Below are 20,265 nucleotides of genomic sequence, written 5' to 3'. Positions count from 1 at the left end.
GAGAAACTTTCGATCGAACCTCTGAAAAGATAAAATCCAGACGCTATAAAAGCCAAAAGAATTAGCATTTTATACGATTGGAAGGCGACACGTCCTCGGCAAAGATATCCTGAAACGGAAGTGCTGTAACGCGTCACGAGGAATCGCTTTCGTTTCCCCGGCTCCACGCTGATCCTTTTAAAAGATTAAAAAAAGACGTTGAAGCCAGAGTAAGAGGATGGTGGCTAGGATTTACCAGCGGGAAAGGTCTTCTTTCTTTTCGTAACTGCTAGCGAGAAGCATAGTCGTCGGGCGTTGAAAGCGTCGTGGCAAAGGAATCCAAAGGTTTTATTATCTCAAAGCGAGAACGATAGCAGCTCCAGCGAGACACCAATTGTCAGCCTGTTCCAACGAACGAGTTCGTTACATGGCTGTCTCGTTTGCCTCGCTAATGCTGCCGACAATTGGCTGGAACAAAGGCGAGCATCGATCGGTCCTCCACTGTTCCCTTGTTTGTTGATACATCCGCGACTTCCTCTCGTGTGAAATTTGTCGTCGATTTCACGTCATTCTGTCACGTTGTTGCCTCGTACATTTCGATTCGTTTCACCCCGTTTAAAGTGGTGGTTTAATCCCTTGCCTTGTAATATCGAATCCTATACGTATGCATGAGCACTTATTATGATAATTATTGGATAAAAACAGATTATATCTGTAAAATCATTTCATTTCTACTATAACTTTACCTTCAATTCTTCAATTAGCATCTTTAAATACAAGCTATGTATAATGTTTCAGTGTACCGCATCAAGATAGCTTTAGAGAAACGATTATTTAATAAAAAGGTCGTAAGGCAAGGGATTAATCTTTCGATAAATGATGATACTAAAGCTACAAAGATTTATAAATTCTCTTAGTTTAACCTTCACCAAACTTCGCTTCAACGTTGTTTGTAAAATTATCTTCTTTCGCGGGAAAGCTTCTATTAAATTGCCCTGAAACTTTAGATTGAAATTTCAAAGAGTCCGCGCTTTCGTAATATCTAAAGGGCACGATACGGTGCTTAGAAAGAAAAAGTAAGGGAATAATTTTCAAATTACCTGTGTCACTAGCCCCTGAAATTTAAAAATCTTGAATTCAACTGCGAAGAAGAGCCATCTATCATTGTTAAGAATCAAGAAAATTATTCGCGACAAATTCGCGGAGTGGCGAGGGCCGAAGAAGAGGAAGAAAAAGGGGTGAGAAAAACTTTCTAACAGGATATTCCAGCGGAGGCGCCGGAATTTCGCCGCGAACGCACTTTAAAACTGTTCCCCGGGTTACTGAAGGAGATGGCCCATCGAAATTAACCGGGGAAACGCGAAATTCCGACTACTTTCGACAGTAATTTGCTATAACTGTGAAGAACTTTGCTCGCGGCACTTCCCACTAATTTCCCACTCGTACGATGTATGATTTTTACGGGTAAAACACCAAACGCTTTTCCTATGCTGTTTGTACTTTGTGAGTAGTTGCAGCAAATTTAGCAATTTCTTCTTTTTTAGAGACTAGCCGCGATGAATTTATAATTTTACATCTTTTGCGAAACCATCATTCATGTAATTCCGAATTCTACAATTTTATATGCAATCTGTAACTTAACAACAATCGTTCTATAATTTAGTTATTCTACATTATCAGCTGTTGCTAGTTGTTCTATACAGTAGATTCCCGCATAACGCGGTTAATAGGTTACACGCTATATGAATTCGCGTTATAGGAAATCGTGCTGCACAGGTATTTTCTTCGTATAACGCGCATAATCCAAAGTAACATGTTTGAAATGGTTATTGCTATGGCAACTTTCATTTTCTATTCTATATCAGATAGGATAGTATTTTAAAAATAAATGGCATATATACGAAGTTAAAAAATTGAAACAAAAAGTAATTAAAAAAACATATTATACGATACAAATAATTTCTTCCTTTTTTTCAATTTCAAGTTCAAATTCTGCAATTACAATTTTTCCACACGATTTCATCCTCCAGTTAAGTGTCGTACCTTGCGATCATCGTTCTATAATTTATTTACAATTATAATTATTCTATCATTTTCTCCGATATTTTTAGTAGAAATAGAAGCAACGTTCTAAAGGTTTAAAACTAAATCGTAATCGGTGGTCGTGAAAGCGCAGGCACATTGGAAAGATACAAAGGCGGAAAACGCAAGGAAATAGCCGAGGGAGTGTCTGTTTCTCAAGCTTATCGTCTGACTTTCGCGGGCCAACAAAAGAGCTCGGTTACGTAGTTTTCTCGCGGAGTAGACGCGGTCGATTGGTCAGACACAGAGGGAGGGAGAGAGGATACATTACTCGTGGAAACGTGAAACCGAAAGCCGGAATCCTTTCGCGTCGAATGGCGGATAAAGAAAAAGGGGAAAGTGAGCGCGGATGGAGTCACGTTTAACGATTCGTCGACGCATCGCGTGGCTATGGTTAACGCTCACCTGAGAAAGGAATAAAAAAGATATAAAGAACGGGAGAGCCGTGGTACGAGATGGAAGTAAAATAGCGATGAAAGGTTTAAAAGATACGGTGCTTCTTTAGGAACAAAGAAAAAGCCTGATAAAGTTTTATTCCGAGAGAATAAGAAGAAGCTTGAAGAAAACAAATATTAAAAAATAAAGATGGTAACGAGGAAAATAATCTTTAAGAAGGATATCATTCATTTACCAGATATCTTTTATTCTCTGCACCCAGAACAAGGATGTTTATGAAAATTAATATTTTTATGAACTCAAATAGAAATTCGTTTCATATTCGTCGAATATGTTCGTGGAATTTTACATCCTAGAATTTTACATAAATTCAAAACCGCCATGGTCTGTCTACAAAATTCGAACTTCGCGTAATCCTTTAAGCCAGTCAAGACTGATGACATAGATGTCAGATTCACGTGATACATCTACTCCAGAATTCAACGTCTGTAAACATCAACTTCATCAGCTACAATTCTTCTATCGCAAATAAAAGGATCGTCGATAAAGTGTCCCAAGTATATTAGGTTATCCAAAAAGTTTCCTTCGTTTCATAAGGTGATAATGGATGAAAAAAAATTTTCGTTTTATATTATTTTATTGAATTAGGTACGATCCATTTCGTTATGTTTCTATTATTATGTTCGTGCATAATTCAATAAACTAATATAAAACAAAAAACATTGTGCGTGTATTATTTCCTTATAAAATGAAAGAAACTTTTCGGACAACCTAGTATAAAGATGAAATGAAAAGATGAATATTCCACGAGCAATCGATTTATCGAGACACAAATTGTAGCTGTAGAAACTATCCTATTGGAGACAATCTTGTCAAAATAACACCGAGCTGAAGGGAAAACCTTCTTCAAAACGTAAATGCGTATTTTGCAATCTTAAAAGGTGTGCGCAGTTAAGACGACGGTACGAGAGCGTGTTGGATGTCACGAACTAACCCCACCGCTCCCGTCCTTGTGCTGGTGGCAGGGGTTAAAGGAGAAGGGGGATGGAAAAGGAAATCCCGCAACAGGAAATTTGAATTAAAGCCGGTGGACGGAGAAGAGGGGCCATAAATCTTTTTACCGTCTTCAAACGGGGAAGAAAAATCCCTCGGGGTTGCGCGCCGTCCTGGAAACGAACCCCCTCCGGTGCGGTAGGAAAAGACGGACTACCAGGTGGAAAAGAAAGAAGAAGAAAACGGGCCGCGCAACTACGACGAATCCTCTTTTCCCGGGCTTTTTGCCGGCTGCACCCCCTCTAATTTACTAACCTTATCGGCCTGTTTTCGAGCGACGCCGCCAGAAACAAAGGATCCTCCGCGACGCTCGCTCGGTTTTGCGCTCGCCACGGATGGCTGGTCAAAGGCGCGCAAATTACGCCCGGATACACAACACCGGAAGCGAGATTACCAGGTCACGTTCCACGTACGCTCCACGGCTGGTACACAGGGGCGAAAATTGAAAGAGAAACGCCGCGGCTGGAACGCGCCACGCCGGATAGAAAAGCTTGACGAATGAATATATAGGCGGGGAGCCGCGTGAAGAGGCGACGATAGAACGAGAGGCAAGCTCGGTTGTTTCGTTAATTAAACGAAGCTGCGTATCCGTCGCGAGCAATTAACCGGGACGGTTTGACGAACTGAGGGACTCGTTTCCGGCGACTAGCTCGGCTTGCCAACTTTAACGACACTCCGCGTCGACCGCGTCAATTGTATTGTCTCCTTGCTCGGCGGATCTCGAGCCCGGCAATGGCTGCTAGTTTCTTTGGCTACTCGGAAAATTATACAGTGCCGTCTTCTGGCTTTTGCAAGAGGATAGCAGCGGGATGCTACTGAAAGGTGCAATTTAAGGCTAGCGTCGAGCTTCTTGCGAAGGCTTGTGGTGTTTATGGCACAGATGATTGGCTAGAAAAGCTGCTAGATTAATCGGGCAATGAATTGAATGCTCGGGTAAAAAGATTCTGCGACTAATGACGGAGTTAGCTCTCGTATAATACGGAAGAGGGAGAGGAATATGGAAGATATATTTACTTCAAAGAATTCATTCGACCCTCTGAAGTTCCTGAAACTGTTAAAGATCCATCTGGAGAGACACCCTGTCTGTCTTATCGAAATATTTCTCCCAGAAGGAAAACATAGAGGGTTAATCGTTCCGCCCCTAACTCGCTGCATCAATAACACCCCTCGGTCCTCAAGGGGTTGGCAACGTTCGTTATCGCTTAAAAGCATGGAAGAAAAACGAATGTGGAAGTGGATACTTTGTATAAAAGACGATGGACGTTTGTTACCGCCGCTTTCGCTAGCTGTCGTCCAACCCCGCGGACGAAGGTAACCAGATACAGAGCAGCGTTTAGACAATGTCGACGTGATTGTGTTTAGCCTGTTTACGATGTCGCTTATTCTTCGTTGCGCGCTTGAAATCTATGTCTATCTTGACCCTAGCTTCTCAGGTTCCTCGTACTCGTTTTCTTATTTCTTAAAGAGACCTGAATATCCTCAACTTTCGTCCTATTTCGTCTGGAAATTAGATTTTCAGCTCGGAGAAATCGATATGGAATTTCTAGAACTTTTCACTCGTAGAAGTTTAGCATGAAGTATCAAAAATGTTAAACGTAGGAACGTGAGAGGAATTTGAATAGAAAGTTTTTCGTTTTAAGTCGAGCTAACACGCAGACACACACAAGCGAAAAAGCGCACGCCTACTTGAAGCACTCACGATACCTTCAGCTTCGAATTAGTCTGTTACGCGAAGGGTGCACGCGAGCAACAACGTCAGGCTCAACTTGAAATTGAGTTGTCATCCACTCGCCGAGTTATATAGCGCCTTTATAATGTTGCCCGGGACCGTGATGCGAAAACTATTAAGTCCGAAACCTGATAGCCCCCCTGCTGTCTGGATCGAGGGATATTAGAGGTAAAGGGACGAGTTCGTAAGGGAAGCAACGTTCTTCTATTGGGGTTGTTTCGGGATGGAACATCTGTTGGAGATAATATCTTACCACGTATCCTTTCGTGCTATCTTTGGGACATTCGTTTGCTTCAATAAAACGAAACATCTAACGCTACTTTTTTCGGTCATTTCAATCCAATTGTTAAGAAATATCTCAAATTTGAAGGAAATCTTTTATTGACAAATCTTTTATCGATATTTTACGTTAAACTTTCTAAATCTTTTTATCGACTAGTAAAAATTTAAAATACGCCATTGTCAAGATTCCATTTTCTTCTGTTTGTTAACTATGACGCTAGATTTCTTGTTATTTAAGAAAACGGAGATTGAAATGCATTGTATCGTGGTAACAACCGAAACGTTTTAAAGTAAACGGTATTAATCGCTGATAGAATAAGAGAATAATTCTGGAGGTCGAAAGAAACGATTTTCTTACGCGACTGTTTTCTACTTTCAGAGGGTCGAATCCTGGAGCTGCATTCCCCGGATGGAGTGCACGAGTGCTGGTTAAGAGCCGCAGACAACGCGGAGGCGAGTGTGTGGTTCAACGCTCTGCACTCGGCGCTGGCAGCTCTCACTTTAAAGGCACTGCGACTGGCCTCCGCGCTTCCGGATCCGCCGCAGCTTCAGCACATCGGTTGGCTGGCGAGGAGACACTGTCTTCAGGTGAGTGATCTTCCTCGTTTTATACGCACGTCTCGCAAGAAGGAGGGATTAGAGTGACAAAAACCGAAAAGAAGACAGAGATAAAATACAGGACAGGTAACAGCAACGAATAGAAAATGACAGATCATTTTTAATGTGGAGAATTTTGGATCTTAATAGCCGAAATAATGGTATAGAAACACCAAATTTACACTTAGAATTTATATTAGAATAATTATATATTTATTTGATAAACGATTTCAAAGATATTCATCGATACACACTTGCACGCGTCTCAGCACTTTCTTCCATACCAGACTGTTGACTGAACAGTTTACATTCCTTTATTTTCCTGACGCCGCGTACACACATAATTCCACACACTGGTATTCACATACAAGTATCAGTACTACGCAGCTAACCTAGTCTAGCATATAAAATTATACATATCTCGATATTTAAAAAACGAATAAGAAAAAGGAAATAAGAATAGTTGAGAAGGTAGCGGTAAGAATAGAGGGGTGATACGCGACGAACGCGCGAAGATGAGATGGCAGGGAGATGAATCAAAAATTTTTTCCGACACAGCGGACGGAGGACAAAAAGCAGCAGGCTAATAAAACGAAAAATAAGAACGAAGCGAATCGACGAGGAAATGGATTGACTGTTAAAACGGCGTAGCGTAGGCATCGTGATTGAACGGCAGGAAATGGAAAAAGATTGCTAAAGTATGGGTAAGAATCGAGTCAAGAGAAAGAGTTCTTTTTGAAGAAGGAGGACAGTAACGGGAAAAAGATAAAATGTCTCTGGTAAAAGATCAGAAAAAGAGTAATTTGAAGAAAGAGACAGAGAAATATTGAAAAGAACCGTGTTTAAGAAACAGATGGGTGGAGATGGGTTGACGGGGAGGAAGAGGAATCTCGAAAGAGGAAGCAGAATGGAAGCGAATGTCTGGCTCTCGACGCGTTTTCTCGCGTTTTCTCGCGTTTTTCGCAATCGAATAGGCTGAGACTGCTCTTCCGCGAGCAGTTTCGCTCTGATGGAGGGTGACGCAGTCCTCTCAACGAGAACCAGCCCGCATGAACATACCGGCAATTTGCCGCGTGCCCGAAAGCCTAGGAGAAAGCGTCGCGACGCGCCTCAACAGCGAAACATTCTTAATCGGCATCGTCGAGAACGAAATAGGGGACGCAGACGCGTACTCTCGCGTTCTTAAGAATTTTCATGAACCGAGGGATGATATTTCTAGGTAATTACTTTGCTGCTTTTCTTACAAATTGAATTTACAAATTAAATGGAGGGAGACGATTAAATTTCTTCTTTAGAAGTCATACTTAGATTTCTTGTCGGAGTTGAACCTTTTATGAAGCGGGTGAATCAATAGTTGGGGTTAAAAGGAGTACGTACCGTGCAATGCGTAAATAACTGTACATAAAATGCAAATAAGAACATCTTCTTTAAGTTTTGCACAGGATTACAGAGTGAGCAATCAAAATTCCTCACTCTGATTTCCATTTTTACTTAAAGTATAATATATGTAAATACATTGTTAACATACTAATTCTATGTATCTGTATAACTAAATTGCAGAAGATCAGATATCTACTGGCTAACAAGTACTTCTATTCTTACAAAACAAACTATGACATGAATTTCGCTGTATCACACTTGAGAATTCTGTCGCTAATACAAAAAACAATAAAACTGAATACATATTTGCAATATTGTCTCGTAGAGCGCGAGATATCATGAAAATGTAGCTGCCATTTTACACGAGCGTTATCTATGTTTTGTACTTCTGCACTTTGATACGAATGTAGTATTTTTAATATATACTTCGCTGGTATTTTCTAATATTTCATAAAAACACCGATGTATCAACGATGTCATCACATTTTTGTGGAAATCACTTCCAACAAGAAATTCGAAAAACACCTTGCACGCCTATTTCCAAGATTATCATAACGATTCAGTAAGTAGCGGACAGTTTTCGTTAATAAGCTCGTTAACGTAGCGCGCGTTGGCGTAATGACGCGTCCGTCGTTAAACCGTCCTCTAATTACCCGCCGCTGCCGGATCGTTGGATCGCTGGCGATCTCCATTCGGCGAACAATGGTCACCGCTTTGACCGAATCTGTCGCCGCGATCTCTCTATCGATCGACAATAGTTAACCCCCGCAGCCTACCAATCAATTCGCCCGTGATTACTCAACGCGATCAAACTGGCGGTGTTCGCTTTTAAATTCGTTTCTGTCGCTGTGCCACGCCAACCCCTCTTATGCCAGGCTCGTGCGCCAGCCCTTTCCCCACGTTTAATTATCTCGAATACGCGCGACGGTTCGAGAAGCAAAACGGGATCGCTACGGTTACCGCCACGCTCGACCGCATAATTAGATATCGGGATTCTTTCTACGAACGTAGCCACGGACAGGAAACTTCGTTACGGCGAATATTTTCCGCGAGTGAACGCGATATCCAGCACCGTTGCGCGGGAACAATCGCTGATAATTAAGCGACACGATTCGTTGCCAGCTGTGAGAACGTTTGCGAAGGAAAACATCGCCTGTCTTTTACGCCTCGGTGTGCTGACGAATGGCACCCGGTTCTACGTATTTTAAGGACCGCGTGCTGCGTGAGAATTTTATCCCTTTACTTGTGAATTAAAAAAATTTTGCCCGAGTTATATTCGGTGCTTTTAATTTCGGACATCCACCACTTTTTGTTCGTCCAGCCTGGAGTTCGAAAATAGACAGATACAATTCGCAGAAATCAACTTCCACTTGTTCGGAAAGTAGAAATGGAAGAAAAAATAAGCACGCAAAGCATGGAATAACCGAGCCATAAAACCGTGGCGTTAGCAACCGAGATAAAACTCGTTGCAGCCGGAAGCGATCTTAGCGTCCCGTAACAGCAACTTTTCCTACGTTGCCTGGCGTAGAGAGGCAAATCACCGTCTCTTTGACGCTTTCTTCTCTTTTTTATTCCTTTCTTTTCTTCTTTTCCCTTCTTTCCGGTTCTTGAGACGAGAAATCGTTGGAATCAAATCGCGTGATTCGCGAGCACCGGAGGGCTTGCTCGATTGTAATTGGCGAAGAAAGTCCGTACACGGCGGTGACTAATTGTCGCCAAGTCGCGGCTTAATTATTTGGAACGATCGGGGATCGTTAATTACAGGCTTTCGTCGTGAGACGACAAACGTGGCTGATTTGCACCCTCTTCTTCGAGACGAAGGAAACGAACCGCGACCGAATTCGCGGTTCTCTGTGTTTGCTTTTCCCCCTGGTTCGCCGTGGATTCTTTCGTTACTTCGTTTGCTTTTAAACACGGTTCGATGGTTAGCAGTTTCTTAACGCCTCCGGTGTCGAAGAGAAATCAAGAGTTTTGAACGAAGCTCGAGATCTGGCGAGAAAATTGTGCTGGAATATTTAACTGCAGGGAAATAGCGATTCTATTCTCGAACACTGCAATAATTTATTTGACGTTATTGAATAACACAATTTCCGAGTTGCAGTACATTTCTTTGTTTGATCGAAGCATTGTGTTTCGTTCTAAAGTGCAATTTCCTACGAATTCTATTCTCGAACATTTCTATACTTTATTCACCTAGCTTCAGAAACATAATTAGAAATACGTTTGTTTCTTTAGTCGGTGCTCTGTTCACAGAGTAATAACGATATCAAACGATTCTAGCCCCGTGTTTCAAGAAAGAAATACACCCTAACAAATTAATGATTTGGTTAATTTCCAGTTACACGCGAGCATATCGCGTTACGAGCGGCAATCCGCGATAAGGAGATTGATCGCCGTGTAAAATTGTTTTCCTTTGGAATTAACGATAGTTGGGTTCTTTCAGTGGTCAGTGGAGCGGAAAGGTTGAAATTGATGGGTTGATAATGCGGTTGGAGTTCCGTGATGTAGTCGTTCGAGATTGATAAACCTGCGAAACCTGTAATCGTCCTAAGCACTAAGCACCACTTTTCTGCCCGAGCAAAATTATCAAATAATTTAAGCCTATTGTAAATCGGAGTGCTAATGGATAATTCTAGGTAATCTACGTGAAATTACACTTCGAACGAGTTGAAAAGCTTGCCAAAGTGTTAAGAAACAAAATGCCTGTGGAAATTAATGAAACTGTTATCCACCGATCGCGTTTAAAATCGTGTTTGTAAATCGTATACTGTTTAATTTACGATCAAAATCGGATCGATGGAATGTGGAATTTCAGGTTTCTTATAGATCTCTTCATAGATTCTTTCCATTTCAAGTTTGACCGAACTCTTCCTGAGAATGTCCAAAGGAAAATTACAAAATTGTACTTTCTTCAGAAAAATTCTAATTTCTTTCTTCGCACGCACACACAGTTCTGGGGAAAGATTCCAGAATCTTGGACGATTAATCACTAGCGCTAGGAAGACGTGCCACGCACGTCGAGATGCTTTTGTTCTAAAATCGCCAGCGATGTGTATACCACGTCGATAGGCATTTGTCGCAGAAATAAAAGTGATATACGCTGCACGTCAACTAACAGTCAAATCGTTCGTTTATCAAACTACAGTTCCAGAGTGCACGGCGTCACATAGAGTCATCGATATTTTGGAAATATTTTAGAATAGATTATTAACACTACAACTACCACACCAGTCAAATTGGCTGGCTTTACAATTTTATTTTAAAATTCCTACTTCATGTTATATTTTTTTCCGCAATGATGCAATGACTTTCGCAACGATAACTAAAAGAATAATATAATGAATCTTATTTTGTTTTCTATGTATTTAAACTCAAAATAATTTTTTATCAAGGCTACTTGTACCAACGCCAGTCAAAGTGACTGGTACCTGTCAAAGCGTAAAAGGGTCCTGCAATCTGTTTATCGAACTCCAATTAATCAGTTTCTTCGTTTTGTACAACTTCCCACACGTTTTTAACATGTTCACTGCGTATCATTCGATATGATGATATCAGATACCAGGAGAATTCCGGATCGATAGCTAGATCGCTAGATGCTAAACTATAAATGCTACATCAGTTAAAACGACTAGTTCTACAATTTTATAAATGTATCAAGCCTCGTTTAGGGATCATGGTCCCAGATGGATTAATAATACCAAGAATGTACTACATAACATGGAATTCCTTCTGTAAGAAAGTAATAAATCAATAAATATAAAAATATTCTATTATTACGTATTTTTTAAAGACCAGCCATTTTGACTGGTTTCAGTAGAAATAACTTCGTGTTAACTATCGGTAGTTCTAGTGTTAACACTTTGACTTTGGCCACATTTGTCATATATGACCGGCTATGGTTTCTCCTGTGATGCGGTGGTCATTGGTGACCGGAGCGCTTGAACTTCTTACAGTTGTAAAAATTGTATGAAAATTGACAGTTAGGACATTTTGAATATAACCGATATATAGAAGATACTTTGAAATAAAAAGTGCCCCATTGAACAATTAAACATTTTTACTAGAACATGAATAAAAAAAAAAAAATGAGAGCAAGTCTTGCATCTAATCTGTGTTTGAATTGAATAATCTGCACTGTGTTTGAATTCATATCTTTGAGCGGTAATCCACAAATATTATTATAAACACACCTTAGAAAATAATCGTAAATTCTGCATTATAATCATATAATTGAAGTTAGAAGTGTGCACATACCTTACGATTATATGTACAATGAGCAAATACTGTTTACTAATATCTTCTACACGTTCCAACAATGTTCTGCATGTTTTGCTTACGACGAAATAACGAATGCGAATAGTCTGTTGAAATAAACGAAGCCTTGTTATAATATGTCGCTATCGACTGTTATCAAGGCGCCAGAGTGGCCACCCGTGACCACCAATAAGATAAACGGTCCATTGGGGAAGAATGTTATTTTACATCATCAATTTATTATTATTTTGCCATTATATGCTTTGAATAATAAAAATACTCCCGTGGCGTCCTGAGCGAAACATGTGATTTCGGCGTAGCAGTCAAAGTGTTAATAAATAAAATGCTATTTATTCATATCCGTGTAAAATTCTTTATGTATGTATGTATGACCCTACCAACGCGCTGAGGTGCTGCTTAAAAGATTGCACTCGCAGACGTGGTGAGGCGTGTTATATTGTAACGCACGGCACGCGCAACTGTGAATTTATTGGTAGTGCAAGTGGTTAAAAGGCGGTTCCGAAATTTTTCACGCTTTAGACGATGCTGTATCTCCAAAGAATCCTAAGTTTCGGAATATTAAACAAACCAAGTTGCCCGAATTGACGCAAACATATCTATATCAATCTCCCTGGTTCTAATTACCGATCACGGCAATGTTCGCAATCGTGTATGGACCCTCCAAACTAACCTACCGAATATATCGACTCGGGATACGATAGATCGATAACTAATATATCCGATGTACGCGAGCGTTCGCGTATCGATGAAGACCAACCACCAAACGAAGGTGCTCGGGGAAGATGAAAGGGGGGAAGGGTACACGAGGTACCCGGCACATAATTGATTGGCATTAACGTACCTGATTGCCAATGCCTCACCCCTTTCTGTCCTCCTCCGTCGTTGGAAACTCTCCCGCGGGGTGCTTCGATATCTGTCATCGTCTCTGGGATGGCTAACAGTGTTTGAAGATCGTACCAATAATCAGGCAATGCCGGCTACCAGGGCCGAAGAATCAAATAGAGTCAAATTCCGTTTTCGGAAAGAACACGCAGATAAGGAAAAAAAGACACATGAATTGTGAAAAGTCAGGAACATATTATTATTGTTGTTGTTGTTATTGTTGTTATTATTATCATTATACGGTCCGAGTCTAATAATAAGTAGAAAAGAATATAATAATAGTAAGTATAATAAGGAAAGCAAGCATAAAAGAAATAAAAAGGAGAAATAATATTATTAAAAAGTATAATACGATAAGAGGATATTCAAGAACTTCGTTTTAAAAGTAGATAAGAGTCCGAAGAATAAGTTCACGTTTTCAGCGTATCGATTTGTTCATTTAGTAATTTTACTTAGTGGATTTCGGGAAACATAGCAGATGTTTCGATGATTGACGGCAAAAATGTTGATCTATTTTTAATATATGCGGGCGGTGTATATAGATTGATTTGTTGCAAAAGACACGCGCAGCTGGTCTGAATAATAAAAGCTGCCATGAATAATTTTAAATAAACGCAGAAGGTCTGCTACAATTATGTGATTCTCAAAAGTATTAGGTTGTCCGAAATGTTTCTTTCGTTTTATAAGGAAATAATACACGCACAAAGCTTTTTGTTTTATATTAGTTTATTGAATTATGCACAAACATAATAATAGAAATATAACGAAATGGATCATACCTAATTCAATAAAATAATATAAAACAGTAATTGTTACGAATTACGACGCCGCGAATTAGTCGTTCTCCTGTTTCGGTTAAGATAACAGAGGTAGTTCAATGAATTTAACACTGTATTAACAGGATTAATATAAACTTGTATATTTAATAATAATTGATATTGTTGAAGTGATCGATACTTCTGAGAAAACTCTACATCTGGTCTTCGGCTTTCACAAGGCGCCGATGTCGTCTATAGCGCATAGACAAAAGAATGCGTCGACGACAGACGATAAGCGGCACACGTGCGACGTTTTTTTCGGCGTTCCTTTAGTCATAGGGTAACACTGCTAGCGTGCGGATCTGGATCAGCTTACATATATATTCCTACTTGTATTTACACTTCTATATTAAATTATATTTTCTACCTTACAATCTATCCACACGTTTCTTTGTTCACACATCTAATAACCTCAACAGATATAATAATAATAATGTCACAAATTATTTAGCGATGAATACAATTAATATGTTACAGAAACTCGACCCGACTTTACGATATCTCTCAATGAATTCGTTAGACTAAGCGACTTTAATTTCAATCGTCAGACCTCTCGATGTATGTCGTTTGAATCTTCAAATGAGACTAATTGCCCTTCGATCATTTCTTTGTCTTCTCGGGGAAACGACCCACACTACGCTCGGGTCACACCACCGTTCGCGCCTATGATCATGTCACGTAAAATAAAAAAGAGAAATCGAAGATGAAGAATAAAAGATAAAAATAAAGAAATAAAAAGAGAGAATTTATTTCTTAACACTTGGTTTACACTAACTACAATTCACTTCTGAACTCCAGTCGCAACTTTTCAAGACTGAAGCTCTTACAACTTGACTATCGGCGGAATCCGATTCTTTTCTTTGTCATCCCTCGATATCCCTACTATCCACGCGTTTGTTAGGCGTTCTCGAACATTCGGCACAAGGACCGTTGGGATATTGATGGTTCATTAAGAACCTCGCTTTGACGACATACATTGTCGCCGAGTGCCGCCACATCTTTATTTCCGTCATCAGCCCATTGGTTTGTAACATCAACTACACCTCGATCTACATCAAAGACCGGGCCGCGCTTCGGAACCGCTGATGATAGAAATAAAGATGCGGCCGCACTCGGCGACAGTGTATGTCGGCGAGGCGAAGTGCTCAATGAACCTTCAATATCCCAACGGTCCTTTTGCCGAATATTCGAGAACGGCTAACAAACGCGTGGATAGTGGGGATATTGAGGGATGACAAAGAAAGAAACAAATCAGTTTTTAAAGGCGGAATTGTAAGAGCTTCAGTCTTAAAAAGTCGCTCCTAGAGTTCGGAAGTCAAGTGTAAATCAAGTGTGAAGAAATAAATTCTGTCTTTTTTTTATGTTTTTTTATTATTTTTTGTGTTTTTATATTATTTTACGTGACATTTTGGCGATCCTGCCAGGATCCATCAGCTTCAAGTAAACGAAACTACGCATTTCGGGCTACGGTCAACCTTGAAGATTGAGGATCAACGAACCACTCCAACAGAGGAAACACTTTTGACGTTTTGACAAAGGAACACCGCAACGGAACCTTTCCTACGGGTTAAACGATCAAGGTGAGGAAACTCTGCATTCTTTTACCAAATATAGAACGAGAAGAGACATTCAAGCACAAATAATACAATCAGTATAATAATGGCAACGTCACGAAAGGATAAAATCGAGACTGTTAACGCCGCTTCAGCTAGTAGTGGGATAGACCCAACAGTTAGGGCTATATTAGATGCAATACAGAAACAAAATGAAACTTTCACTCAACAAATCAATACACTCACACTACGTATTGACGAAACTCAACGCGCAGCAAACGAAGAGAACAAAAAACTCGCAGCAGAGATCGCATTAGTAGGAAAGAGTTTAACAAAAATACGTATGGGAGATGTATCAGAAGCCAATTCGCTAATGACCGCAGACGAAACAACCCACACTGCTAAAGACCAATCACCCCTTCGAGGACCTCCTCAGATGCCACCTCAGCTATCCGAAGACAGAGCTTTTACTCGACGTTTTACACAACCAGAGCTTAAAGCTAAAGACGCATTGAAGTGCATCCCACAACTTAACGGCGAAGACGATATAGGAGTAGAAGAATTTATTAAGGAAGTTAGAGAGATGAGGGTAATGTGTACTGAACAACATTTATTATTAAAAATGATTAAGATAGAGAAAATTTCGGGAAAAGCAGCTACGGCAATACGTAACGTACACATATCAGAATACGCACATTTATACCAAGCATTACGACAGAACGTAGCAACTCAAGCTTCGGTTCGGGAACACCAAGACCAATTACGAGAGGTTAGACAAGGATTTAACGAAAGCGTACAAAGCTATATTATTCGTTTTAGAAAATCTTTTAACAAATTACAGTGTAGTATTACCAATGAATACCCGGACGAAATAACCAGACGTGCCATGAGCGACAGAATTTTAAAAGATTCGGTAACAGATTTCATTCGAGGATTAAAAACAGAAATAGGACAAGTTCTACTTGCCAATCCGCCGTACAACGTTATCGAAGCCGAGAAACGCGCCGCCGACATTGAAAGATATTTTCGTGAAGACAGAACGCGCAAGCAACAGACTGCTCGTCTCAATAATGGACCACAGTATAAACCACGACCAATAACGAACTCTACGTCCACACCTCTCAAAGCGATTGAATATACCCCCGCACAGCGACCAAGAACTGCGTTTCAACAAATCGAACGCTCACCATTAGCAGAACGAGCCCAACTACGATGCTTCAAATGTAAACGCCTTGGACACACGTCAAACCAATGTTCAAATTTTCGAACACCAGGCCTACAACAACGAGCACCTCCAATCAACAACATCGAAATGGAAATAAAAGAATTAGAATCAACGCAACTACAGGAGAACTCCCAACAGTGCTCCTTGGACCAGTTGGAGAACCAAAACGGAGACTTCTTGTCGACACAGGAGCAGGAATTAATCTACTTAAGCGAAAATGGGTATCAAGAACAGAACCAACACCTATAACGAAATTCGCGATGGGACATTCTAAATTCAAAACTTCAGAACGCGTTATTATAAATCTGTTTGGCAAAAAGGTATACTTCCATGTAGTGGATAATGATTTTCCACTAATAGAAGATGGGATATTAGGATACGACCATATTACCTGGGCAAACCATATCAAAAACAGTGTACCTAGAAGGAAAACCAACTTCAGTATGCTTTATCAATGGTGCGATACCAGAAAAGCCAATTGACCTGGAAATGATCTGCAGAAGTACTAAGATTTTGGAGGACCAAAATCAATCTAAGGAGGGGGGTATGTAACATCAACTACACCTCGATCTACATCAAAGACCGGGCCGCGCTTCGGAACCGCTGATGATAGAAATAAAGATGCGGCCGCACTCGGCGACAGTGTATGTCGGCGAGGCGAAGTGCTCAATGAACCTTCAATATCCCAACGGTCCTTTTGCCGAATATTCGAGAACGGCTAACAAACGCGTGGATAGTGGGGATATTGAGGGATGACAAAGAAAGAAACAAATCAGTTTTTAAAGGCGGAATTGTAAGAGCTTCAGTCTTAAAAAGTCGCTCCTAGAGTTCGGAAGTCAAGTGTAAATCAAGTGTGAAGAAATAAATTCTGTCTTTTTTTTATGTTTTTTTATTATTTTTTGTGTTTTTATATTATTTTACGTGACAGGTTCCGAAGCGCGGTCTGGTCTCTGATGTGGATTGAGATGTTGTTAATATTACAATCACGTATGCCACGTTCTTTGTGTGGATAAAATAATGGACCGAAATCAACGTTTCTGGAACTCGCTGCTTGGTGACTACTATGCGCTTGTCGCTACATTGTATATTTTCCGTCGGGCATATAAGACGATCTGTCTGCGACACTGTAGTACCGCGAGCGACGGTTAGGAATACGGCCTATAGTAAGCCTCGTGACGTAACAGTAACTATTATTCATTTATTACCACCTTATGAAATGAAAGAAACTTTTCGGACAATCTAATAGATAGGCTGATATTATCCGAAATAGGAAGGTGATTATATTTAAGATACGGCGCTCTAGTAACTAACTTAAAAGCAGGAATTTGTGTTGGATGTGTCGAATGGAGTATAAAAATTAAGTTTGTACAGAATACGTGGAAAGAAGATGATATGAGTCGGTTGACAAGCTTATACGATAGCTATAGACAGAATTGAGGACTCATACAGAATTAGAAATTAAAAGTTTGCTAAATTTTTTGAAATTTGAATTATTTATTTGAAGTTCGATAGCCGCTTCACTGATTTATTTTGCAACTAACGTTTTAACAACTGTTAATCAAAATCTAAGAAGATTTTCTACCATTAGAAATGTTTAACTTGTTGCTTTGAATTCTCTTCTTAATTTAAACATCTACATGCAGGATGTCTGGTAGTTACTAGTTTCCCTTGCCAAGATGAAAAATGTAGAACATTCCTGTTAGAAGCCATTGGATGTACCAATGGACATTCACAATCCTTGCAAGTTTTACAACATTAATTATTCCTTAGAAATAAATTGAAAGAACAAAATCTTTATACAAATGAAACTCGTAATCGACGAATCCAAGGATACAGATCAGAATTATAATTACCGGAGACGGACAGATGATATGCAAGCAGAAGATCGTTAGGATGGTTAATGATCCGGGGCAAGAATTCTGGTAAATCACAGGTGACACGAGCTTCGAGCCTGTCAGATCGGTTAATCACGCAGGATTACGCGAGTTTATCATGGCTGTTTACCAACGAGTGATTACTCGCGCGAAGCGGATCGCTTTTGCGGAGGCTCGAGATTAATTTTCAGCGTAATACCATTGCCGAACGAGAGCGAAAGAGAAACTACTCGATATAATCTACCGTACGAAACAGGTATATCGAACAATTATTATCTTCTGCCTGTAGCTGTCACCATCGATCCTATCGACAAAATTTATCCGCAAATTTACCTTTTGCAAATACATCCATTCATGCGACGCGTAAAATTCGGCGATATTAAACCGCAAAATACACAAGCAAGTATCGCGAAAGAATTCCCATTGAATCGTGTTACGACCGTTCGCGAAGAGACGCGGTCGCGACGAAAACACGTCAGCGAGAGGCGTAAATTCTCGCTACGATTCGTGTAATCGACGCCGCGAAATAGTCGTTCCCCTTGTTTCAATTAAGATAACAGGGGTGGTTCAATGAATTTAACATTGTGTTAACAGGTTAATATAGCGTGTATATTCAACAATCAATCGTACAATAATATGAAAATTGACTATCAATAATGACTTGTTGATTGTTCTGAAAACGAACGAAAACGAACTACTTTGAAAGTGACGATGATGCGTCGGAGGAGAGCTAGAGAAAGGTGTGTCTAGCGCACGGGACCATCGGATTTGTTGATGACAGTTTTTGGCCGGGAAAGTGTGAGGGTAATAGACATTGTTTCTATTGGTTATTAAGACTGTTGCCCGTGGTGTGTGGCCTGGTCTAGGTAGAGAGTCGGCCGACGTAACAAATCGTATTAAAATTCTTTACAACCTTCGATTAATCGCGACCCCTTTGTGTCCCTTTGAAAATTTTCGCCTGGTTCCTGACGTTGCTCGAATCAAAGCTGTCGGTGTTTCAGCAGAACCACGTGAATAATCAGTTAATACCGACGTATTAGTCGTATGGGTAATCGTATCGGTACGAGGACCTCTAACGAGCGCCGATTGACGAACGCGTAACGATCCGACGACTTTGTCCGCTGCTGGCTGAAAATGCGATTCCGAATAGCGGATTACCAACGACAATACGCTCCGCTGTATTTTGCCTCCTTTTTGTCAAATCGATAAATGGAACGATTAATCACGAGAGGTAAATTCGATCAGCCAGCATACTCTGTTCGAAATCTACTGAGAGGAATGTCGACAAAGAAAAAGGAGGAACAGGAGAAGACACTGTTAAACTGTGCAAAGGATTTCCCATTCCCCTGTCCATTGTCCTCCCTTGCTTCAAACGTGTAGTTTGTTTCAAAATTCGAAGATTCATATTGAAATCGGCGCGATCTATTGGCCGATCGTTGTGAATTACGATCGGACAACGATCTGTAACTGATCTGAATCACACTGTCCTCAATGGGCTATTCATTCGCACACTGTGCGCTACGCCTAATCTATTTTAGACTATATTCTATAGCCGATCGATCTAAATCACCAGCGTGGACTGTGGCTGACTGATGTGAATTCAACTGTACCCTGTACCGACCGATCGATCTGTCGAGTCTTACCAGTAGCCTATTCCACGTTAATCTTCGATGATCTACAGTCGTTCGATTGATCACATCTCGTTTACAAGTAAGTGTCTCCGTGTCTAGCGAGTGAAACAATAAAAGTCGTAGAGACACGAGAGGAAAATGAAGTTCATAAAATCGAGTCACGAACGGTGGCTCGATTTTACAATAATGGTCGCGAGCCAGGATCCTTGATAACGATACAATTTATTCGGGTAATCAGCGTAGCAGCCGGCAACATAACGTTTACCAGGAAAATCCATAAACAGGTGAAACCGTTCTGGCGCTGGTGTTCCACGAGATTATCCTCTCCTCTGCCTCCAACCCGGAAGTGCTCCGAATATCCGACCGGATCGTTTATTAAATAATATGAGAACCAAGTTCCTGGATCAACGGCCGGTAAATCACATCGGCAAACAAGGCGCCTCCGGACTAATTAACGCCCCCCTTCCCCTGTATAGCTGTTCGGCCGTTCGACGAACGAGCTATTGTAA

At 40.5% G+C, this 20,265-nt stretch overlaps 1 protein-coding gene across 3 annotated transcripts in view; it reads left to right on the top strand.

Moving 5' to 3' along the window:
* Nucleotides 1–20,265, top strand: part of Syn1 (Syntrophin-like 1) — a 369,480-nt gene that overhangs the window by 288,626 nt on the left and 60,589 nt on the right. For all 3 annotated transcript variants that reach the window (XM_072002192.1, XM_072002193.1, XM_072002194.1), the window contains exon 4: nucleotides 5,901–6,109. In XM_072002192.1, the coding sequence (XP_071858293.1) occupies nucleotides 5,901–6,109 (209 nt within the window). The remainder of the gene's footprint in view (nucleotides 1–5,900; nucleotides 6,110–20,265) is intronic.

Source organism: Bombus fervidus, chromosome 4, assembly GCF_041682495.2.
Source record: "Bombus fervidus isolate BK054 chromosome 4, iyBomFerv1, whole genome shotgun sequence".
NCBI classification, from domain to species: Eukaryota; Metazoa; Arthropoda; class Insecta; order Hymenoptera; family Apidae; genus Bombus; species Bombus fervidus.
Note: the sequence above shows the minus strand (reverse complement) of the source record. Positions and strands in the feature narration are given on the sequence as shown.